General features: G+C 45.0%; 1 protein-coding gene across 1 annotated transcript; it reads left to right on the top strand.

Moving 5' to 3' along the window:
- The first annotated feature begins 365 nt into the window (after positions 1-365).
- On the top strand, positions 366-16,918 carry LOC122439894 (60S ribosomal protein L23a-like). Its single transcript, XM_043465446.1, has 3 exons — positions 366-371; positions 15,992-15,999; positions 16,402-16,918. The coding sequence occupies exon 3, from the start codon at positions 16,406-16,408 to the stop codon at positions 16,874-16,876; it is 471 nt and encodes a 156-aa protein (XP_043321381.1). The 5' UTR covers positions 366-371; positions 15,992-15,999; positions 16,402-16,405; the 3' UTR covers positions 16,877-16,918.
- Positions 16,919-24,890: the final 7,972 nt, after the last annotated feature.

A 24,890-nucleotide genomic window follows, 5' to 3' on the forward strand; every position in this document is an offset into this window, starting at 1 on the left:
ATCTTGGAATAATGCATGCAAAGATATTTCACAGCATGGCTTCCTGGGGGTTCAAGTCTTAGGGGCCAGTGCATGGGGCTCTGTTAGCCCATTTCCTGATTAGACTGGGTTCCATGCACTGCTACCCAGGCTCAAGGAGGTATGAGAAGACCTCCAAAGAAGCTCCAGGAGGCCTCCTGTTCTAGTCATTTCTGCGTTCAGTGAGCATTTATTCAAGTGTCAGCAGTGGTGTTGCAGAGTGAAGCTAATATGGGATAAACAATAAACACAAAAGATGCAGAAGACCCTCTGTGTTTTCCAGAGCATGCCATCATATGGGTGGACCAACAAAAGAGAAGAGAACACTGGGCAACCTTCATTTCCACAGCCAAGTTTACTAAGGCTTTTCTGTTCTGAGTTTGGTGTGCTCTTCCTTACCTCCGGGCCCATGAACCCACTGCTCAGAAACAAGCCTGCTGTCTGGCTTCCACTTTCCCATTAGATTTTAGTTTAGACAACACTTCCTCCAAGAAGCCTTCCCTTCCTTCATGCCTTTTCTGTAGGCTTGCATGGCCTCTTCGTTTGTGTGTTTGTTTTTGTTTTTACTATTGTGGCATCTATCGGTGTTGTAATTCTCTGGTGACATCTAGACTGAGTTTGGTGAGGGCGGGGAAATGCCTGCCTCATTCGCTCCCCTGTTCCCAGCACTCACTCACTGATGCATTGACTTACTTATGCTGTACCTAGAGTGAGCCTGTCAAATGATCAAAGAGGAGAAAGGTCCATCACGAGGCTTTCTTACTCGAGGGGAGGCCTGTTGGGAGAGATGCATTGTGAGGTCTTCTTGGAGAAAGTTGGAAAAGGGGAGACCAGAGAGGTTGGAACCTTCCTGCCTCACACTCCCAACCTCCATGAGACAGCTGGGCTCCATGGGGATAAAATCTGGGAGCCATTAATAACGGGGGAGGGCGCTCACATTCAAGGAGCCCTGACCACACGCCAAGATGGTTTTCCAGATGCCAACCATGCGAATAACATCCACCATTCACCCAGAGCTGGCTGCAGGCCAGGCCACTTCTGGGGCTCCCTCATTTGATCTTTCAACCACCCTGCAGAACAGAGCTGGTTGGCCCCGTTTTTACAGAGGAGGCACTGAACCTCAGAAAGGGTGGGATAGGGCCAAGACCGCAGAGTCACAGAGCCAAATTTTGAAGTTGATATTTAAAGGTTTCTTTTTATCATACGTTTAAGTAACTGCCAAAGATGCAGAATACTGTATTTGGAGGATGTGCAAGGCAGTGGGAGCGGGGAGGCGGATGGGAGAATCAGTATTGTGGAGGAGGGCACTCAGGCGGACCTGTGTTGGAGATTGTACACGTGAAAGCTGAGAAAATTGATTGTGCTAACACTGTGTGCCCACACCCCCCCCCTGAAGGGCTTCCTGGGGACCCACAGGTCTGTATATTTCAGCCTAAAGTCCTCATTGGCCCTTGAAGGTCAAGGGCAGGGACCCAGCATCCCAGAGCAAAATGGATGAATGAGGAGAAAGGTTTCCTCATTTTTTCCTCGCAGGAGGGGTAAGCTGCAGGCAGGTGCTCTGCTGATGTGGTGTGGCCAAGTTCTACAGACCCTCGCTACACAAAGATTCAGATTCAGCCCCACCTCACTGAATCACCATCTGCCACAATCCAGGGGTTCTTGGCCTTGGCAGCATCTCTGAATCACTGTTCAGGGGGTGTTTTTCACAAATCCTACTGCCTGGGGCCAGTTAAACCAGAGCTCTGGTCCTGTGGTCCCAGCACAGCTTCGAAGCTCCCAGGGTGACCCCGTGTGTAGCCAGTGCTGAGAGTCACTGTCGTGGATGCACTGGTGGGCTTCACTTCTGCACTCACCTCCTCTCCTCAGGGCTACTGTGGTGGCCACAGCCCTTTCCCTAAGCCAGACTTTCCCATCCTGGCCCTGACTCCTCCAACCAGCCTTTGCTCCAAAGGATCCCCCATCTGCCAACAAAACTGGGGACTTGCTCTTTCCCAGGCATACCTCATAGTTTCCCACATGCTCACCTGCTTCGATCTATCCTCTGCACTATTTCTTACCCAAATCCTGCCCATCTTTTGAGGCACATCTGAAATAGACCTCCTCCACTTGTCTCCCTCTGTGTGGTGGTCATCTCCCCATTACGTTTTATATGGCTTTCACATGGCCTGAACTATTTTCTACTTTGGATTCACACTGAGCTTTCTTCTTTCCCCTTTCCAAGCTGCCCCCTTAGGATGAAGGCTTCAAGGGCAGATTGGGGTCGCACGCATCCTTGTTTATCCTGGCTCTTGGCTCGGCACAAGAACCTCTGGTCCACAACTGCGCCCCCTGCTCTGCTCCTTTCCAAGGCAGAGGGCAAGCCCAGGACAACTCCAGAGCATGGAAAATTCAGACTGGGCCTGAGAGCTCTTCTAGCATTGCAGGGCATCTCCATCATGGCTGGGGATGATCCAGTGAGCCAATTTGTTCCATTTAAATCAAACTCTTTAAAATTACTACTGTAAAGAGTGTGGACAAAACCCACATTAGGCAAACTGCTTTGGTCTCTGAAACATAAAAGTTGCCTAGAAACAAAAAGTTTTCTATCATTTGTAGCAATGTTAATACAGAACTTCAAATGTGGGCTCCCTTCCTTCTAAATAACAGCTTTCCTTTGGTGGGATAAGATAGGTTCACTACCACAGCCAGCACAAAGCTGACCACCAAACTTCAAAAGAAACAGGCTCCATCTTTCTGCCCAGCTCACTCTGGCAGCCTGGGCCTGGCCTCGGTTCAAGACCCAAATAAATGCTCTTTTAATGCAGAAACTTGTATTAGCATTTGGGCTTGGATTGCTCTTCTGTTTTCCCTTCATGCTATAGGAATCACTGAGCGATTTGCTCTTATAAAATTCAGGCAGGGAGCCAGATATTCAGTGTCTAGAAACAGGATACAGGGGGACCCCACCTCACCTCACTGCCATCCCTGTGCTTCTGAACAGGGCTGACCATGTGCCTTTCCTCCCCAGGATTCTGGGGTCCCAGCTTCTGTTCCTTGAGTGTTGCTGGCCTTCTTCCCTTTATTTCCCACCCTTTGCCAAGCACCCACTCTATTTTTTGAACTATAATTGACATACGACAATGTATAAACTTTAGGTGTATAACATAATGATTTGAGATACATATACATATATATACACACACACACACACACACACACATACTGTGAAATGATCACCACAATAAAGTCTAGTTAACATCCATCACCACACGGTTACATCTTTTTTTCTTGTGATTAAGACTTTTCAGATCTACTGTCTTAGCAACTTTCAAATATATCAAGAAAGCGAAAACACAACTCACAGAATGTAAGAAGATATTTGCAATCACATATCTGGTAAAGAACTAGTAATCCACTGCAATATAGTATCATTGACTATAGTCATCATGGTGTACATTAGAGCCCCAGGACTTATTATTATTTATTTTATAACTGGAAATTTGTACCTTTTGACCCCTTTCACCTCCACCCCCACGTTTGGCAACCACTGATCTATTCTGTTTCTAGGAGTTGGTCTGGTCTTATTTTAAGATTCCACATATAAACAAGATTATACAGTATTTGTCTGTGTTTATTTCACTTAGCATAATGCCCTTGAGGTCCATGCATGCTTTCACAAATGGCAGGATTTTCCTCCTTTTTATGGTTGAATAATAATACATCATATTATATAAATGTACATATCACATTTTCTGTATCCATTCATCCATCAATGGACATTTAAGTTGTTTTCATGTCTTGGCTACTGTAAATAACACTATAGTGAACATGAGGGTGCAGACTTATTTTTGAGTTAGTGCTTTGGTTCCCACTCTCCTTACGGCTCTAACAGCCCATTTCTCAGACAAGAGTTCTGATACGTATCAGTGTGGGTCACATTCAAAGTTCACTTTTCTCTGAGATCCAAATTTGAACTGACAAGGCTGTATGATAGAACTTACAAAAGAGCTAGCAATTTTTTTTTGCATTTTTATCTTCTTAGCACCAAAGCAAAGGTCTCAAGAGGTGTTTTGGAAAAGTGTTTCTGAGGAAGAATTTTGACAAAAATTGAATGAGTCCGTCTCTCCCTGTGTCTTACCTAGACACGTGGTAATAAGGCACCCCCACAGGGCCCCAGGTTAGAGCAGGGCAAATTGATAGCACATGTTTAAGGATTCTCTTGAGTGTTAGGCTTGGGACAGGTTGCAAAAGTGCTGGGAGATGTCCTGAGGTCTTTAGGAGCATACAGCCACCTTGTACCCTTGGCTGAGGACAAGTACAGAGACCGGAGGGGTTGGGGAAGGGACCTCTGAAGACTCCTACCCTGGGACTTGTGACCTGTGCTACCAGCCTCGTCCAGAGCCAGGTGAGGCAGCTGCCCTCCAACTTTTGCTTAAGTACCTGTATTTCAACAAAAGTTTCCAGCATGCTGTATAATTTCCACTTCACGCAGAAACTTCAGCTCAGAGGGGGCAAGAAATTGAGCTTTGTTTCCCTGGGCCAAACACCTAGAAACCTTTGTTTGCATGTGCCTATACAATATTTTGGCCACCTCATGCGAGGAGTTGACTCATTGGAAAAGACCCTGATGCTGGGAGGGATTGGGGGCAGGAGGAGAAGGGGACGACAAGAGGATGAGATGGCTGGATGGCATCACTGACTCAATGGGTATGAGTTTGAGTAAACTCCAGGAGTTTGGGATAGACAGGGAGGCCTGGCGTGCTGCGATTCATGAGGTCGCAAAGAGTTGGACACAACTGAGCGACTGAACTGTACTGAACTGATACATTCAGCTCTTCATGGATAACACAGTCACCAAAGATCTAAATGCTGAACTGCTCCTTGTTTCCAAAACTTTTAAAGAAAATGCCACCTCATGTACCCGCGGCTCAGTGGTAAAGAATCCACCTGCCAACGCAGGAGACGTGGGTTCAGCCCCTGATCTGGGAAGATCCCACATGCCTTGGGACAGCTAAGCCTGTGTGCCACAACTATTGAGCCTGTGCTCTAGAGCCTAGGAGCCAAATTACTGAAGCATCCATGCCCTAGAGTCTGTGGTCTGCAACAAGAGAAGTCACCGCAGTGAGACACCCAAGCACTGCAGCTAGAGAGTAGCTCCCGTTCGCCAAAACTAGAGAAAGTCCTCGCAGCAACAAAGACCTGGCACAGCCAAAAATAATAAATTTGTAAAAGATTATTAAAAAAAGAAAATGCTACCTCAAAATCTCTGGGCACTCAGAAATTTATAGTTTGAGTTCAAAGTTTCTGATGAGACTGCAATTTTGCTATTTTTCAGGAAAAGCATGAATTAGACACTTATAGTGAGAAGAGGAAATGGCTTACCAAATATCAGCGTAATTCTTGAGATTCTGTTTAATTACACAATACTTCACTTCCTCTTCTTCATCTAATGTGAGCAAGCAATTGTCCTAAATATTAAATATACAAAATAACAGCAAATGCTATAATAACTAAGAAATCCTAAAATGATACGCATGTGCTCTTTATGGGCAAAGAAAAGCCTATAGGAAGACGAGACTAAATCATGGAGAGATTCTTCACCCTCTCTGAGTTCCTTGGAGAACCTAGCAGACCATTTTCTAAGTTCATTTCTGATTTTCAAGACCACAGCCTAATAACAATAGTTAGCTTTTAAATCTTTGGCTACAACTAACTCCCCAGAGTAAATTGTTACTTAATCTAGAAAGAATAATTATCAAGTAAAAGATTCTCTGTTATTTCTCAGCCATGCTTTGTTTCAAATGCATCTATTCAGTCCACATTCAAGTTTTTACATGTGTGAACACTTAGACATTGGAAAAAGTTTCCTATTAGCTGTCACTGTGCACTGTATTTCAATTTTTTAAAAAAAGATTTAAGAGATTATCAGAAAACTATTTCAAAGCTTAAAACAAATCCTCTTATTGTATTCCCAAGTACTTAGTATCTCTTATCACAAGGTGAGATTAAACAATCCTTTTGGCTGTTTGCCCAAACACCCAGACATATTTTATGTGAATTGTGAGTCATGCCAGCATTGCTTTCATGGTTTGGGACAGTCTCCTTGGAACGAAGAATAAATGGCAGTCTTAAGTTATTGGTGATGATGGATTGGGAACTAGACATTTATTCAAGGAAAGAAAAAAATGACTTAGGAAAATGTTGCCTGCTGATTTTAAATCAAAAGAGCTAATTGTCTTCTATGAGTTGTGTCAGCTCAGAAGTATGGGATGGTGGGAGAGCCTGGAAAGAACAGACCTTGGAGAGGAGCTCTCTTGTAAATGAAAGAATTTAAACACTAGAGTGAAATGTGGACTGGTAAGAGGTTCTAGGAGGGAAAGATGTAGTGTCTTTCCTCCATCCAATGTTGTTTTCCATGTTGTAAAATTTTATGACAGCAATTTCAATAAACAGTGAAGCCTGTTATTTCCTAAAATGTCTATTTTGATCCAAATGCTATTTAATCTATGTGTGGTGGGACTAAGATGATTAATGTGTTTGTATTTCTTAGAGCCTCTGCCCTTTGACATCTCCATCTGAGGAGAGTTTCATTTCTGCCATACCATTAAGTTTTGTGCTTTTGAAACAAAACATCAGAGAAGGATAAAAGAGCCGGAGAAGAGGAGGAAAAGAAGAACACTAGAAAGGTTTCATTGATTTGAATCAGCATTATCCAAAAGAAATATAACATGAACTATGTTCATTGGAAGGGCTGATACTGAAGCCAAGGCTCCAATACTTTGGCCACCTGGTGGGAAGAGCCGACTCACTGGAAAAGGCCCTGATGTTGGGAAAGACTGAAAGCAAATGGAGAAGCAGGCAGCAGAGGGTGAGATGGTTGGTTAGCATCACCAACTCAATGGACATAAATGTGAGCAAACTCTGGGAGATAGTGGAGGACAGAGGAGCCTTGTGTGCTGCAGTCCACGGGGTTGCAAAGAGTCAGACACAACTCAGTGACTGAACAACAACATTTATAAATATGTAATAAACATATATAAACATGTAATTTAAATTTTCCTAGTGGCTCAACATAAAGTATCTGCCTGCGATGCAAGAGACGCAATAGATGTGGGTTCAATCCCTGGGTCGGGAACATCCCCTGGAGTAGAAAATGGCAACCTGCTTCAGTACTCCTGCCTGGAAAATTCCATGGACAGAGGAGCCTGGTGGGTTACAGTCCATGGGGTCACAAAGAATTGGATGTGACTGAGCATGCATACACACATGCATGCGTGTGCATGTGTGCGCGCACACACACACACAATAGCTATATCAAAAAAGCAAAAAGAAACAGGTAAAGTCATTTTCAAATATATATTTTATAAAATATTTTTAAATTATCATTTGAATGTGTATGCACTATAAAAAATTATTAATCAGATATTTTACTTATATTTTTATATAACAAGTCTTCAAAATCCTGTATGCATATTACACTTAAAGCACATCTCAATTCACTGTAGCTTTCATTTCAAGTGCTTACTAGCCACACATGGCTCGTGATTACCATACTGGACAGTACAAATCAAGATAGCAAATTACTGGGAAAGGGGAGGAGAAATGAAGAAAAGCCCTGCAGCCGTGGGTTTAGGAGTTCACTGCCAGAGAAATGTAGAGAACAGCTGTGGATTGTACATTGAGATCCCTTTCAACTTCTTCAAAATGTAAAAATAAAGTATTTGAGTTCTTTTGAAATTAATTTTGGTAGATGGACTGTGTTTCTTCAAATTGGACCACTAGGTCCTGGCTTTACCAGGGATATATCTCCAGTCATGGATGGGGGAGAGGTAAATGAAAATGTAGGGTAGAAAGATGCTGGCAGGTGCGGGCAGAGGCGAGCTATATGTATATTACCTACGTCTGCACAAGCAATACCTGTCCCATGTCTAGTATGGGTCACAACCAACCCAGGACCCAGGAGGGCATGAAGTTAGCACATCAAGTAGATGCAAAAGAAGGTATCAGTTGTTGTGGCCCAGTGGTGCTAAGGAGCAATGGACTCAAAACCCTTGAAGGAGGGACTTCCCTGGTGGTCTAGTGGTTAAGAGTTTGCCTTGTAATACAAGGGACCTGGGTTTGATCCCTGGTCAGGGACTAAGAGCTCACATGCCTCAGGGCAAATTAAACCTGCACACACCACAACTATTGAGCCTGCACACCACAACTAGAGAGTCTGTGTGCTACAATGAAAGATCCCTCCTGCCGCACTGAAGATCGACTGTGGTGCAATTAAGACCTGATGTGCTCAGTCATGTCTGACTCTTTGTGACTTACAGACCATGGGGATCTTTCCTTGGTGCCATTTCCTACTCCAGGGGTTCTTCCCGACCCAGGGATTGAACCTGCATCTCTTGCGTCTCCAGCAATGGCAGGCAGATTCTTTACCACTGTGCCACCTTGGAAGCCCTAAGACCTAATGCAGTCAAATAAATATTTAAAAATAGAAACTGTGGAGGTGATAGGTATGGCCACACAGCAAGGGCCCTGACACATGATGTAGTTTGGAGTGGTCGACCTGTGTGCAAAAGCAGGAAACAGGACGAAGGACCCCTGCCACCAACCTGCTGCCCACAGGTACTGTAGACTAAAGATACACCACAATCAGAACCCGAACAGGAAAGACTGACACTCAGGCCTTCAAACGCAGCTAGAGCCCAAGGCTCAGGAGAGCCCAGAGCTCAGAACTCTATGTCAAGTTGGGAGTAAAAGTCCTCCTGAATTAGCATGTTAGCACCATTCTGGGGGCCGGATCCTATGAGATTCTGTGGAAGAAATACTGTGCTGCCCTGAGACAGTGATCTATTCCCCAAACCACTTCCTGGAGCTGGGACCCATCCATGGTGCCCTCAGGATAATGCCATGAACAGGAGTCCTGAATGTTCTCAGAGCATGTGGTCCGCCCCCCATATAGGTGAAGGAGTCAAAGAGCACCCCAAACAGAAGAAATGAGGACCAGAGCTCAAACAGATAGAACTGAGGGCTCCAGCTGGCCCCAGGCAGGGGAGGGAACTTAGTAAATTTCAAGGAAGTTACTCCAAAGCATGGTGTTCAGGACACAAACCCTACTTTATAAGACTAATGGCATTTGGGAGCAAGCTCTCCTGGAATGTGAGTGAATAAAGCCAAGACAAAGAGAAAAACAGAGTGGGGAAACCAACAGAGACAATCCTGCTGATGCTGAGGCCTGGAGGCCAGTTCAAACCCCGAAAGTCAGTTTTGGCGGGCCACACATTGCCTTTCTGACTTTAGCAAATTTGCAGAGTGCCTCTGTGACTTTCAACTCAAACAGCAGCCCTGGACAATGCAGAGTGTTCAGTGATTTTAAGACTGAAGTTGAGGCTTCCATCCTCAAGAGAGCCATTCCCTTCCTCCCAGTCCCAGGGCCAGGGCCATCCCACCACTGCACAAGTTCAAACATGCATCGGGGGCTGAGCAAGCAACACGGTAGAAAAAGTGCAGTAAGAGCCACCTGTCTCCCTGAAAAACAGCATGAGAGCATGAAGGATCATCCCCATAGAAGGACGAGACCCTGGTTTCATATCATCATCAAGATATCAGATGATATCTTCTCTAAATGGCTCCAGGAACTGATGCACTCCACCTTTCTCCACCCAGCGCAAAGCACCTTTGTGCGTTTAGAGGAATCTGTGTGACGTGGTCCTAGCCTGCCTGCTGCTTCAATCTCATGCCATCTATTCCCCACTCCCACTCTGCACTCCTTAGCCATTCTGGACTTTTCCATGTTTCTTTAGGAAGCCACATTTCATTCTGCCTCAGGGCCTTTGTACTAGCTATCTCCTCCCCTGTAATGCTCCTTCCTCTCTCTCACTTTTTTTTGTCCTTACATCTTACTTGAAAGGCGATAGGTCTTCTTGGACCCCAATTATTCTCTATCATCCTATTTTCATTCCTTTAATAACTGTTGTTTTGTTGGTTGTTTACTGTCTGTTTCCCCATTGTGTTTAAACTCTTTGTGGGTGGGAATCTTATTTGTCTTATTCACTACGCTATCCTTAGTATCTAAAAGAATATCCAGCACATGAAAGTGAAAGTCGCTCAGTCATATTTGACTCTTTGCGACCCCCTGGACTACAGAGTCCATGGAATTCTCCAGGCCAGAATACTGGAGTGGGTAGCCTTTCCCTTCTCCAGGATATCTTCCCAATTCAGGGATCAAACTCAGGTCTCCTGCATTGCAGGCGGATTCTTTACCAGCTGAGCCGCAAGGGAAGCCCAAGAATACTGGAGTGGGTAGCCTATCCCATCTCTAGCGGATCTTCCTGACCCAGAAATTGAGCCAGGGTCTCCTGCATTGCAGGCAGATTCTTCACCAACTGAGCTATCAGGGAAGCCCTATCTGGCACATAGTAGGTGCTTTATAAATAATAATCCATCACATAAATCAAATGTACACAGGGTGCTCTGACTGACAGATACAGCTTGTCTTCTGGGGAATGTCATCCTCCCAGCTCCTCAGCTAAGTCTAGAGCTGACATTTATCTAGCTTAAAAGGTCACTACTGAGCGTGCCCTCTGCATAGGCTCTTTGCGAGGTGATAACTGGATGTGGCTCTTAACCTCCAGGAGTGCAGAGTGACAGGAGATATAGACACATAGACAAACATGAGTCGACGTGGGAAATGTTGTGCTCCCGCTGCGGAAACAAAGAGGAGAGCACCGTCTTCCTGCTGCACAAGACATTCAGGCAGTGACATCAAGGGACGCCATGGAGGAAGTCCTATGGAATGTGTATGTTGTCCTCTCTTGCAACATCTCACAGATATGAACTGAAAAGCAGTTCTTTCACCCTTTCTCTCCCTAAAGTATAGAGATGTATATGGGCTTCCCTGGCGGCTCAGGCTGTAAAGAATCTGCCCACAATGTAGGAGACCAGGGTTCAATCCCTGGGTCAGGAAGATCCCCTGGAGAAGGGAATAGCAAGCCACTCCAGTATTCTTGCCCAGAGAATCCCACGGACAGAGGAACCTGGCGATCTACAGTTGGACACGAGTAAGTGACTAGCACACACACATATAATGGGTTGGCCAAAATGTTTGTTTGGGATTTTCCATAAGATGTGACAGAAAATCCCAAATGAACGTTTTGGCCAATCCAGTACATATGGCAGGAGTATCTAAGCAGTTTGTCCTGAAAGAAGGGAGAGCTGGAACACCGTGTACTTGAAAGCGCTTGTGATCATCTATTCTGTTTGCATGTCAAGCACCAATTAGATTATTTATGCCTCTCAAGTGGATTTTGTGTTAACCTGAATATCTGGTTTTGGCAGTGTTTTATAATCTGCTAGATTCATTAATTGCGCCTGCTCTCCTGGCTTGGGGTAAGGAGATGTCACAGGAGGTAGCAGGGCCTTGTGCCTGTGGCATACTCAGGAGGACAGCCAGCCCACAGTGTCCCCGCAGGGAGGACAGAGCCCAGGAGTCCCCGAGGTCCCAGGTCTCCATCCCCTTGCCCCAAGGGGGTTCACACCCAAGACCAGCCTCATCAGACAGGAGGGTGCCACCCTACTCCTCACCATGGGTGCTGACTCACCTCTGCCCGTCAGACACGCACAGAGACTATGGGATTCCCAATACAAGTCAAAAATCCACCTGGAGCATAGGAGGCTCTGGGCCCAGTCCTGAGGTCTTTGCACACCCTAATGTCCCAGACGTGACTCACTCTTGCCTTAGACCCCTTGTCTAAACTTGGTCTAACTAAACGATCGTGGCTCATTGTCAACATGAAGCATCATCCAACTCCTTATGCTTAAATTATGAATCAGTCATGAAAGGGCTTTTCACTTGGGGGAAAAAGAGCCTGAGACCCATTTTCTGCTATATTAAACACACACATACAAACAAGTTGGATGAGTCAAATAGACAAGACCTTTGCAAACTGCAAAGTCATACAATTTATGCACCATCTTTTCTTTAAAAAAAAAAAAAAATCTAGCAACAAAGAGATGAGCTGGAGAGGCTGGAGCTGGGTAACCCTGGTGGGACATAGGACACTCCGGGCCCTGAGGGGCCAGGCTGGATTCTGGGAGGCATCTGTAGTTTCTGATTCTTTGGTCTCTAGAGGAGGTGAATCAGTCCAAGGTCAGCAGCTTCCTCCTTTCTACAGTGTTCCCACTGAATCCCAACAGTCTAAAATGATGATGAATGTTGGAGCTGGAGGCATGCTAGAAACTCTCAAGACCAATCCCCTCATTTGTAAACAAAGCAAGAGAGTTCCAGAAGGGAGCCCTGCCTCCTCCGAGGTCACGCAGCAAGTCCACGCTGGAGTCTGGAGCGAGAAGCCAGAGTCCCTGACTCCCAGCCCGTTGGGCTCCCAGTGTACCCATCATAATACACTGGCGATGTGAGTCACTGTCCATGTGTATCTGTCCTAGCGCCCTAATGGGACTCTGGGCTCCACATGCTGCTTACAGTACTTTAGTCTTTGGATCCCTGATAAGTCCCTTAATTGGAAGTTTCTTTAGAATTATCGTTTTAAAACAATGCTTGGTTAATAGCCCCCCTACTGAGCCACTTCCAACTTCTCATGAAAATGAGATAACACTGAAAAAAGTAAAAATCTCATTCTGCAAATTGGGATCAATATTCAACCAAATGCGAGGCAAGAAATTGGGGAGCCAGCCCCTAAAACCAGGAACATGAGGGCTAGCACAGTTCAAAACACCAAGATGCTGTCCAGAGTGCTCTCTGCCTCCAAGGGCACCCTCTCCTCATGCCCTGTGAACAGTGGATGTAGAGGAACTGGACTCCACAGTAGCCCAAGAAGGAGCCTTCACTGACAAGGCACTATGGCTCCAACCTATGGATAGCAGAGCCTAGAGGCAGGCGTGCCAGGACACAGTTCTCTCTACATGCGTCATTTCTTTAATGTGTCAGAGAGCTAGCTATACAGTGATATAGGAGAAGGAGGATTTCAGCTAACAGATGTTCAGTAAATAAAAACCTGCTGGCCACCAGGAACAAGGCCAGAAAATTGCGCCACAATCTATGACTCAACTACTGAGCAGGGCTTTTAACAGAAACCCCTGAAGACAGAGGCAGAAACAAGCATGAGCCCCCACAACGTCTCTACTGGAAATTAACAGAACTAGAAAGATGTTCCAACTGTTGGAGGATGAGTGGAAGGGGAAAAACAACAACAACTAGAAAGTAATCATGGAACATCTGAAATAAAAGCACTCAGGTTTGCAATGAAAAAGTTTTACATGCAATACTGAAAAAATAAAAATAAAAAACACCATCAACAAAAAAAACAGCCCTGTATTAGGTCCATAAGAAGCTGAGCTGATACCACAGAAAAATTCATCAGTAGCACTGAAGAGGGCTTCCCTGGTGGCTCAGATGGTAAAGAATCTCCCTGCAATGCACGAGACCCGGGTTTGATCCCTGGATTGGGAAGATCCCCTGGAGAAAGGAACGGCAACCCACTCCAGTATTCTTGCCTGGAGAATTCCATGGACAGAGGAGCCTGGCATGCTACAGTCCATGGGGTCACAAAGAGTCAGACACGACTGAGCACATCACACACACACAAGCACAAAGGATGAGCATGAGACCAGGAGAACACAGAGGAGGAGGGCAAAGTGGTGACAAAAATAGGAAGGAAAGGACAGATTCTTTTCTCACTCTTCTCTTTTTCTATCATGTCATACCCAAGAGGTACAGAACTTCCGAAGGAAGAAACACACACACTTGGAACAAAAGCAATAATGAAAGACAACTTCAGTATGCACTTTGAAAGGGCTCACTGTAATGTAAGTAAAATTAAATTTAAATGGGGATGCATAGGAAAGACTTCACAGAACAGGCCTAAAGCTGCTATCCTTAGACGTCCAGCTGCTTACTGGGATCTGAGAACTTGGCTGGTAAATAGCTCGCTACACTGATATAAAACTTGACCTAAATGGTGCGTTCATGCTCAGTTACTAAGCTGTGTCTGACTCTCTGCAACCCCGTGGACCATAGGCTGCCAGGCTCCTCTGTCTATGGAATTTTCCAGGCAAGAATACAGGAGCGTGCTGCCATTCCCTCCTCAAGGGGACCTTCTTGACCCAGGGATCAAACCCAAGTCTCTTGCATGTCCTGCATTGGTAGGTGGAATCTTTACCACTGCACTACTTGGGAAGCCTAAATGGTAAGTAAGAGTGACTCACTGTGCCTGAAGTGTTTTCACAAACCCTGGTTTCAGCTGAACACCTGCTTTCCTGCTGGGAATCTGGACTTCCAATACATGCTAGGTAGAGTGCCTCTGTGATCAGACACCAATAAAAAAGCTTGAGAACCAAGTCTCTAATAGGACTCCCTGAGCAGACACATCACACATGTTCCATTTTACTCGCTGCGGAAAAGTGAGTATAACTGTTTGCAACCCCATGGACTCTGAAATTCTCCAGGCCAGAATACTGGAGTGGGTAGCCGTTCCCTTCTCCAGGGGATCTTCCCAACCCAGGGATCAAACCCAGGTCTCCCACATTGCAGGCGGATTCTTTACCAGCTGAGCCAGAAGGGAAGCCCAAGAATACTAGAGTGGGTAGCCTATCCCTTCTCCAGAGGTTCTTCCTGACCCAGGAATTGAACCAGGGTCTCCTGCATTGTAGGTAGATTCTTTTCCAATTGAGCTATCCGGGAAGCCTTGATAATGGATGAAACTAGAGCCTATTATACAGAGTGAAGTAAGTCAGAAAGAGAAAAACAAATATCATATATTAATGTATGTATATGTAATCTAGAAAGATGGTACTGATGAACCTATTCACAGAGCAGCAATGGAGACACAGACATGGAGAACAGACTTGTCAACACAGCAGAAGAAGGACAGGGTGGGATGAATGAAGAGAGCAGTGTGGAAACATATATACTACCATATGTAAAACAGACAGCCAAGAATTTGCTATATGACTCAGGGGGCTGTGACAACCCAGAAGGGTGAGATGGGAGATGGGAGGGAGGTTAAAGAGGGAGGGGACGTATGTCTACCTGTGGCTGATTCATGTTGATGTATGGCAGAAACCAACACAATATTGTAAAGCAATTATCCTTCAATTAAAAATAAATAAATTTAAAAAAGAATAACTTACTTGCACATTATAAGAACCAAGGGAAAAAAAAAACAACTTCTTATATAGAATATAAAGACTTTTCCTTGAGCACTCTATATGCTGTAGCCTTCAGAGGGTTTTGAAGGAAGAATATTGGGCCCAGTAATTTTGTAGCCTTCAGAATAAAGGCAACAGACTGACATTCTTAGATATATAAGCACTCAGAATGACTTACCAGTGACCGAGATCATAAACTTGAAGGATGTGGGAATACGGAATTCTGGATATGCACTTCTTTTATGGATATTCCCAATTCAAGATCCAGTCGGATTGTTTTTTTGGAGAATTCTGCAACCTCAGGCTTAGGCCTTTGCTATTTCCCTCAGCTGTTTTTTCTGCTTCTGCCATGTTACTGAGACCAAGAAGTGAATTTTTCATGCCAGATCTTTCACCCCATAATTTAGGAGGAATCTTCTGTCACAGTTGATAGCCACTTAAATTACTAGGCACTACAGTTCTAATCTTAATGACTGCTAAACATATGGGACAGCAATATGTCTCACCTTGAAAAAGGCAGTGTATTGAGGGCTGCTGAGTAGGATTCTGAACCACATCTGAACTCCATGGGAAACAATGAGGGGATCAATGAGTGATCACTGGGTTGGGGAAAAAACAGAGCAGGCAATGTACATGGGTCACTCATTCACTTTCCCAATACACACTCAGGATATTGTGGTTTAAAAACCAATAAACAAAAAAATGTTAATTCTGTCCACAAAAGAACAGCTGCATAATTCAATAAAGAAGGCCATCTACATATCATGAAGCTTGAAATTATCTTTCTATATTAAAAATATTCACAATGAGAAAAAAAAAAGTACTCCAAAAAAACAATGAGAAGAAAAAATTACTCCAGTTGAGTGACTTAGGTCACTGTGTACATGTGTGTGTGTGTTGGGTTTCCCAAGTGGTTCAGTGGTAAAGAATCTGCCTGCCAATGCAGGAGACACAAGAGACATGGGTTCAATCCCTGGGACAGGAAGATACCCTGGAGAAGGAAACAGCAACTTAAGCCAGTATTCTTGCCTGTAAAATCCCATGGACAGAGGATCCTGGTGGGTTACAGTCCATGGGGTCACCAAGAGTTGGACCCAACTGAGTGACTGAACATATGTGTATGTTTTAATATACTGGGAATGTTAATAAACCATTCATTGTCTGTCATCAAGCCCCTATTTCAATAATTTTCCATTTGGACCTCTGTTCCTTCATTAACTATGCTTTAAAAAGGAACTATGGCCTTTTCATGAAGATGGCGCTGAAGGCGAAGAAGGAAGCCCCTGCCCCTCCTAAAGCTGAAGCCAAAGCAAAGGCTTTGAAGGCCAAGAAAGCAGTGTTGAAAGGTGTCCACAGCCACAAGAAAAAGAAGATCCGGATGTCACCCACCTTCCGGGGGCCCCAAACACTGCGGCTCAGGAGGCAGCCCAAATATCCTCGGAAGAGCGCCCCCAGGAGAAACAAACTTGACTGCTATGCCATCATCAAATTCCCCCTCACCACCGAGTCAGCCATGAAGAAAATAGAAGACAACAACACACTGGTATTCATTGTGGATGTCAAGGCCAACAAGCACCAAATTAAACAGGCTGTGAAGAAGCTCTATGACATTGACGTGGCTAAGGTCAATACTCTGATCAGGCCTGATGGAGAGAAGAAGGCATATGTTCGACTGGCTCCTGACTATGATGCTTTGGATGTTGCCAACAAAATTGGGATCATCTAAACTGAGTCCAGCTGGCTAATTCCAAATATAAAAGTTTTCACTGTGTGAAGAAAAAAAAAAAGCAACTATGTACTAGTATGTTGGCTATAAAAATGTAATGCATATAACAAAGTCATTGATGAAATCTACCAGAGAGTTAATCAAGGTTACCTCTGGAAGGTGGATTTTTGAGTGATTTTTAATTTTTTAAATGATTTATCCTGACTATTCCCTGTCTGCGCCCCTGCTCACCACCAGGGCCATTCTCCACTTTTCTCTACCTTGCATAGTGACCCCAAATCTGTACTGTCTACAGGCCACTGTCTATTGCTTGGGCTCTCTTGCTTTCTGGCTGCTGGGTGGGTTTAGCCAATGGATGTGATTAGAAGATGTGATTAGAAGAGATCAGAGGGAGAGGAAAGATGCCCGGGAAACGTAACATTGGAATAACACTGACACTCTGCCATGGCATTTCCCAGCAGCACAATGGATCACTCATGTACACATTTGCCACTCCTCTCTGTTTTTCGGACGTCCTTCCTCATGTATATGAGTAAGTTATATCATCTCTAAGGGCTTCCCTGGTGGCTCAGATGGTAAAGAATCCGCCTGCCATGGGGGAGACCTGGGTTCAATCCCTGGGTTGGGAAGGTTCCCTGGAAGAGGGCATGGCAACCCACTCCAGTATTCTTGCCTGGAGAATCCCATGGACAGAGGAGCCTGGTTGGCTACAGTCCACGGGGTCGCAGAGCGTTGGACACAACTGAGCGACTAAGCACAGCACAGACACCCTGTGTTTTGGATGTCCTTCCTCATGTATACGAGTAAGCTACATCACTTTGGAAGGTTTCACAGTTGGAAATTACCTTAAACTTCTTCACCCATAAGATTTCTATCCCTTCTCATGGGGAAGAACCTGAGAAGCTACCCAGCAGTCTGGACTGAGGACTGGATGCTGAGGTTGGGATGGCACTGCCTGAGTCTGAACTCTGTGACAGAACAGAGATTATATCTTAAATCTGAACACACAGATACTGAATGTGGTTCTATGCAAAGAAATGTTTAAAGTCACACAATGCTAGCTTTATAAATAATTATGAGTTAAATGAAGCAGTACTTTCTAATATTTGAAGAAAACATTTATGGATTCTACTAATTAGATAAGAAACGGTGAGCTCTTCCTGACAAATTTGAAAAATCAGACTAAAAGACACAAATAAATTTATTTTGTACTTATGTTCTAAAATAAAATCACAACTATGCTAGTCTAAATCTTGGTGTCACTGTCCGTGGGTTTCTCAGTTTTGTTTTCCTCGGCTGTGAGCTGATACGCTTTCTTCATTTTTTTCCATCACTGAGTTGCCCATTTTGACGTCTCAGTAGTTTAATTCATGTTGTGACAAGTCTGATTTTCAACAACAGGCTAAATGTTATATTCAGCAGTAATGTTTATACAATATTTTTGGGGAGACAGAAGGAAGTTTGATAAAAATAAAATTGCAAAGGAAGAAAGTACAAAGAAGAAGTTTGACAGACCAGCTTCACAGCATTTCTAAACCTCTCTGACAAAAAGACAAACACAACATAAGAAGAAAAGGCCAACCACAAACTGAGACGCGTATCTGCAAAGGCATCAGAGGGTCCTTAATCCAACATCCTTAACGTAACAAACCTTTGCAAATCAATTTAAAGCAAAAACTGAGTAAAGAGCCTGAGCAGCAACTTTCCAAAAGAATAAATTAAAATTGACAATGAACAAATGAGAAAGAGCAGCTTGATCACTGGAAAAAATGAGAAATTTAAAAAAAAGAAAAAAAATCCTTGCTGGGGACTTCCCTGGTGGTCCAGTAGCTGAGAATCCGCCTTCTAATGCAGGGGACTCGGGTTCGATCCCTGGTCTGAGATCCCACATGCTGCGGGGCAGGTAAGCCTGTGGGGGCCACACTACAATAAGTGCTCTGGAGCTCGTGTGCCACACTAGAGAGCAGACTGTAAGCTGCAACTAAGACCCAACACAGCCACAACTAACTAAATAAAAACACTCTAAAACCCCTGCCTATATGATAGATGAAAGATTATGAAACACAGTGTTGCAATCACAACTTTTCTTAAGTGCAATTGGCCAAATCTTTCAAAACTCTTCCTAGAATGCATGCCCGCTCACAGAAATCCCATTACTGCCAAATAGTGGGAGATGGGCTTAAAGACCTCTGCACTGAGTGTTCATCTTGGGATTATAATGATAACACGTGGAACAATCCAAAATTGTGGGATTGGCTAAACATGCCAAGGTAAACCTATCGAATGGGACATACACAGCTATAAACATGTATGGAGGACTACAGACCAAACGAGAAAGTGGTCCTGATCTACTGTTAACTGAAAAATAGCATAAACTAGTTCACATTCCATGCGGAGGTGTATTGTGGGCTAATCTGGGGCTGTGCAGTCTGGAGCATCCAGCCTGCAACTGAGCCTGACCCCAACCTATCTCCCCAGGTAATCCTGGGAGGATTTTCTGCCCCTTGTACACTGCAGTGTCATCCTTTATAAAAATGGTGTTCAGAAAAGTACTGATCCTACAGGGTTAAACTTACAGCCTATAGCCTTTAGATCTTCCAGGCAAAGTACTTAGCATATTGCCTAACTCTGCAATATGCTTTAAAGTCAGGGGTCCTCAACTTCTAGGATCTAATGCTTGACGATCTGAGGTGGAGCTGATGTAATAATAATGGAAATACAGTGCACAATAAATGTAATGTGCTTGAACCATCCCCAAACCATCCCCCTCACCTGTCCCTGGTTTGTGGAAAAATCATCTTCCATGAAACTGGTCCTTGGTGCCAAAAAAAGGTTGGGGACCACTGCTTTAGATTGTTCTTATTTTAAAAAACAATACTGAAAATACTCATGGAAAACAGACAGGCAGAACACACACCAAGACCCTTGGCAGTGAGACAGTCACTAGTTTTTGCTGTTTTTTATTCTTCTAGGATTTCTGCATTGAATGTGGGTTACATTCCATTACATTAAAACACACAAAGTATCACTTTATCAGGTTACCAGAAGTCTTGGGGAAAGAGCTGAAACCCATCTTTCTAGGAAGAAAAGAAAGAAGAAACAGCCCAATGAGGTGGAACCACCCCCACACTCTAGGAAACGCGCTCCCAGCCCGGCCTGTGGGGCAGAGGAGGGCCCCTCCCCAGCCTGCCCGGCAGCAGGCCCGGGGTCACGGCTGCGGCTGCTCCGGTGGGTGCGGGCTGCACACTGGCCCTTTGTCTAACCAGGCTCCTCTGTGGTCAATGAGAAGCAGATGGCCCTTCCCTTCCTCACACACCTCAGATGCTGGGCATGCCTGAGCCCCCAGGGCAATCTGCTTTTCATTTTATAAGCAGAGAAAAGCTGCAGAGGAAGGAGGGAGGGTGGCTAGAGTTTTCAGGGTGTCAGGGGAGTTGATGCAAGAATAATTCAATTCTCCCTGACTCTGAAAGACAAGGCAGTCCAACCCGGCAGGATGCCTGTGGCTGCGGGGCTGTAAACCCAAGCTCACCTCTCACCATCTCTGGTGGATGGGAGGCAAGCCAACTCCGGAACCTGTGGCCTGGATCCTGAGGCTCCAGGTTCTTAGGACCAGCAGGGAAAGACAGTCCAAATTTTCTTCAGTCTGCATTGTGTAAAGGAGATAGAGAGGACAGTGGAGGGCCCGGGGAGCTGCAGGCTGCAACCCCCACCAAAGGGAATCATTATAAACACTGGCAACCAGGGGACCACCCTCTTGCACGTGGGGCCCCTCCTTCCCTGGGTAGGAGCACAGGCTCTGGAACGGTCCTATCCAGGATCTCATCCTAGCTCTCTGCTCACTTGCTGTGTTACCTTAGGCAAGCTAACTAAACTCTCTGAGCCTCTGTTTCCCCACCAAACAGGTGGGCACAAGACTGATGCAAGGTCATAGGACACACGATGACTGTAGGAGATGATCCACAGGAAGCATCTACCGAGTGGGTTGGCACATACTAAGTGCTCATTAACTGTTGGCTGTTATCACTGTTCTAACTGCCAGGTTCTCTGTGTCTTCTCTCCATTCACTTTACACAGAGGTGTAATTTACAGGGTGATATGCTCTGATGCCTCATTTCTTCTCATAGCAGCACCTGCTCTCAGTCTTTGCTTCAGGGAGATCTCTGCCTGTGCTCCTTGTGGGGGTCCCCACCTGCAGACACCAGTGATTTATGCTGTCTTTGGGATGAGTTTGGATTACTGCATGTGGTCATTGTGTGAAAGCCCAGCAAGACCCAGCATTTTCCCTCCTCCAGCTGTTACGTAACAGAGACAAAAGCCTCAAGAGTCAGAGGATGACTGTACATAGTCCCAGTAAACAGGAGCCACCCCGAAGCCCTCAGATAACAGAGAGCAGGATGAGAAGCAGCCCTGGAGCAGAGGGCTGCAAAGGCAAGTCTACAAAGAGGAGTGGTCCCCAGAGGAGGGGAGCATACAGAGAGCGTTTGAACTCTGGGAAGGTGGCTGCTATTTGAGAAGACATCAGAGAAGGGACCAAGCTTCACAATGAACAGGAAAAGGGAACCACTGAGTGACCTTCTGGAGGTGGTGGCAGAAAAGACCATAAAAGAAAGCGATCCTCAACATGCAAGTATGGAAAAACAAGAATCATAAAGATGCTTACATGGGACTTCCCTGGCAATCCAGTGGTCAAGACTCTGTGCTGCCAATGCAGGGGGCATGGGGTTCCATTGCTGGTTGGGGAACTAGGATCCCACATGCTGTGAGCATGGCCAAAAGGTTAAAAAAAATAAAAAATATAATTGTTAGGGAATTCCTTGGCAGTCCAATGATTATGACTTGGTGCCCTCACTGCAGTGGGCTGGATTCAATCCCTGGTTGGGGAATTATGTTCCCATAAGTCATGCAGCCAAATTAATAAATAAAGTCACCTGATGTGAAGAGCTGACTCATTGGAAAAGACCCCAATGCTGGGAAAGATTGAGGGCAGGAAGAGAAGGGGGTGACAGAGAATGAAATGGTTGGATGGCATCAATGAATCAATGGACATGAATCTGACCAAACTCCAAGAGATAGTGAAGGACAGGGAAGCCTGGTGTGCTGCAGTCCATGAGGATGCAAAGAATCAGACATGACTGAGTAACCACACGATGATAAAAATTAAAATGGTTAGTAATATTTTTTTTAAAAGATGCTTACATGATGGGCAGACAAATGATAGGTGGAAGGAAAGAAGAGAGCGAGGATTCGGTGCAGACTGTGTGGTAATTGAGATTTTTGAAAAGAGATGACAAACTGCATCTAACACATCCAGATCAGGTGTGGTGATGTTGACTGGCAACTTTCTCTCAATGTGCTAATTACACTTCTTTGTTCTCAAATGAAAATAGCATATTTGTCAGGACGGTGTGAGAGAGCATCTTCCCTCAGTGAGCAGGTGGGTGGATCTATTTGAAAACCAGAAAACACATGAGCACAGAGCAACATGGCCACTTCTCCAGGTTTCTTCTGGATTGGACTCTCAGCTATAGCTCATAGCACTAACCACATCAGGGGCCTGGCTAAGATAAGAGTCCTCAGGGAAGACAACCTGAATGTCTACCAACAGACGAATGATAAGGAAAATGTAATCTATACACACAATCAGGTCTTATTCAGCCATAAAAAGAAAGAAATCCTGCTACTGTTGCAACATGGATGGACCTTAGTAGCATTATGCTAAGTGAAATAGGTGAGACAGACAAATATGATCTCATTTATATGTGGAATCTTAAAAACATAAAAAAGAAAATAAAGTTCATAGATATACCAAACGGATCAGTGGTTGCCAGAGGCAAGGAGTTGGGGGTGGGTGAAATGGATCAAGGGGGCCAAAAGGTACAAGCTTCCAGTTATTTAAAAAAAAAAAAAAGTCTTGGGGAATCCAATAAACAACATGGTGATTACAGTTAATAATACCATTTTGCATATCTGAAAGTTGCTAAGAGAGCATATCTTAAAGGTTCTGTTCACAAGAAAAAAATTTGTAACTGTGGTGATGAATGTCAGCTAGATTTATTGTGGTACTCATTTCACAATATTCACAAATAGTCAATCATTATGTAGTACACCTGAAACTAATATAATGTTGTATGTTAATTATATCTCAATCAAAAAAGAGACGTGACAGCAAGATTAACAGTGACACCCTCCTTTGCATCAGTCAGGGATAGGCTACGTTATGTGGCAGTAACAAAGAACTCCAAATCTCAGGGGCTTAATTTAACAACAAAGGTTTCTTTCTCATGCTCACGGTAGGTTGACTGGGGCTTTGCTCTGTATCCCCCTTAGTCAGGGACCCAGGCAGATGGAGCCATTTCAAATCTTGCCAGCCACTGCAGCAGAGGAAGAGAGACTGAGACAAAACACATACTTCCTTGTAAAACGTCTGTCTGCTCAGAATGACTTCCATCACACCTGCTCACATTTCACTGGCCAAAGCAAGTCGCATGGCCATGCCAAATGACCAGGAACTGGGGAGGTACAGTCCTACCGTGTGCTGATAGAAGACAAGAAGAAAGAGAAAGGGAAAAAAGAGTGCATGTGAGGACCCTCAGTAAACCAGCCATCCATTCCACAATTACCCTCCTGCCCATCACGTGGCTGTCCCTCCCTGCAGCTCACACCCCTCTTGATGATTCTCTGTCATCTGTGCCAAACTGGTCCCCACAATCTTCAATCACATTTTAGATGACGTGCTAGATAACAGTGCTTCCAACTTGACTCCATAATCATAAAATAAGGGAAACACAGGGCAAAACCTCTGGAAGGACCTAGCCCAGAATCCCTCCTTCTCTTTACAGGAGGAGAGACAGGGAGTCGGAAGAGCCACCATGTGCAGTAGACAGAATTCTAAGATGGTCCCCAAGATTGCCACCCCATCATGAGCACACTGCAGGAACGACTACCTCCCCCAGGAACATGAGCAGACCTGTAAGTAGGATGAGACATCACTCTAATCAATGTTACTTTACATGGCAAAGAGGATTTTGTGGGTGTAATTAAGGTCCCATGAGTTAACAAAAAGATAGGTCATCCTGGGTGGGCCTGACTTAACCTCAACGCCTGTAAAAGAGACACAGTGGCAGCAGGCACTGCACTGCTGGCCTACAAGAAAGCAAACAGCCATATTGTGAGTGGCCTATGAAGGGGGCCACCTGGCTAGGACCTGGGGCAGCCTCTAGGGCAGCAAGGAAATGGGGATTTTAGCCCTACAGCTGCAGGACCTGAATTGTGCCAACACCCTGAATGAACCTGGAAGTGGCCCCTGAGCTTCAAGTGAGAGCACAAACTCAGGCAACACCGTGATTTCAGATCCTGAGCCGAGAACCCGGCTGACCTAGGCATGACCCATGAAAACCACAAGATTAAAAAACAAAATTATTTTCGCCACTAAGTTCAAACTAATTTGTTATGCAGTAATAGCACGCTAATATGCTATGGCAGTGGCAGGTTCTGCAACTTCCTGCTGCTGAACTGAACTTCCAGAAGTTTAGCAACTTCTCTGCTGAACTCTGCCACCAGGCACATCTTTGCACCTGGGGAGGCAACCAGACTTCACCCATGAAGCCATCAGGAAAACAAGCTCAAACCAACAGCCCCCAGTCTCTTTTCTCACAGCCTGTGTTTCATTCAAACCATCTCATACCAAAGATGAGAGAATCTTTCAAAAACACTGCTTTTGCCCATGCCCTTCCCTGCTCAAAAACTTGCAGCAGCTCCAACCTCCTGCCCAGGAACATCAAAACTGGGCTTCTAATCCCAGTGTTCAAGGCCTTCCAGCTCTTTATGTCCCCTCACAGAACACACACTCTCACCTAGGTCTGAGGGGATCTGCCCAGATTGTTCCACTCTGTGCTCATCCCCAGCAGCCTGTTCTCAGAGGCACGACCCCTGGTCCCTGTTCATCTGATGGGTCTGTAACACCCTCCCCCTCAAGGATATAACCGCCCCCCCTACACAGTGAGTACCGCCCACT

The sequence above is a fragment of the Cervus canadensis genome, chromosome 4, assembly GCF_019320065.1.
Source record: "Cervus canadensis isolate Bull #8, Minnesota chromosome 4, ASM1932006v1, whole genome shotgun sequence".
Lineage (NCBI taxonomy): Eukaryota > Metazoa > Chordata > Mammalia > Artiodactyla > Cervidae > Cervus > Cervus canadensis.

What these genes read in the sequence shown, in the direction of transcription:
- LOC122439894 (XM_043465446.1), top strand. Translation starts at nt 16,406, where the DNA reads ATGGCGCTGAAGGCGAAGAAGGAAGCCCCTGCCCCTCCTAAAGCTGAA.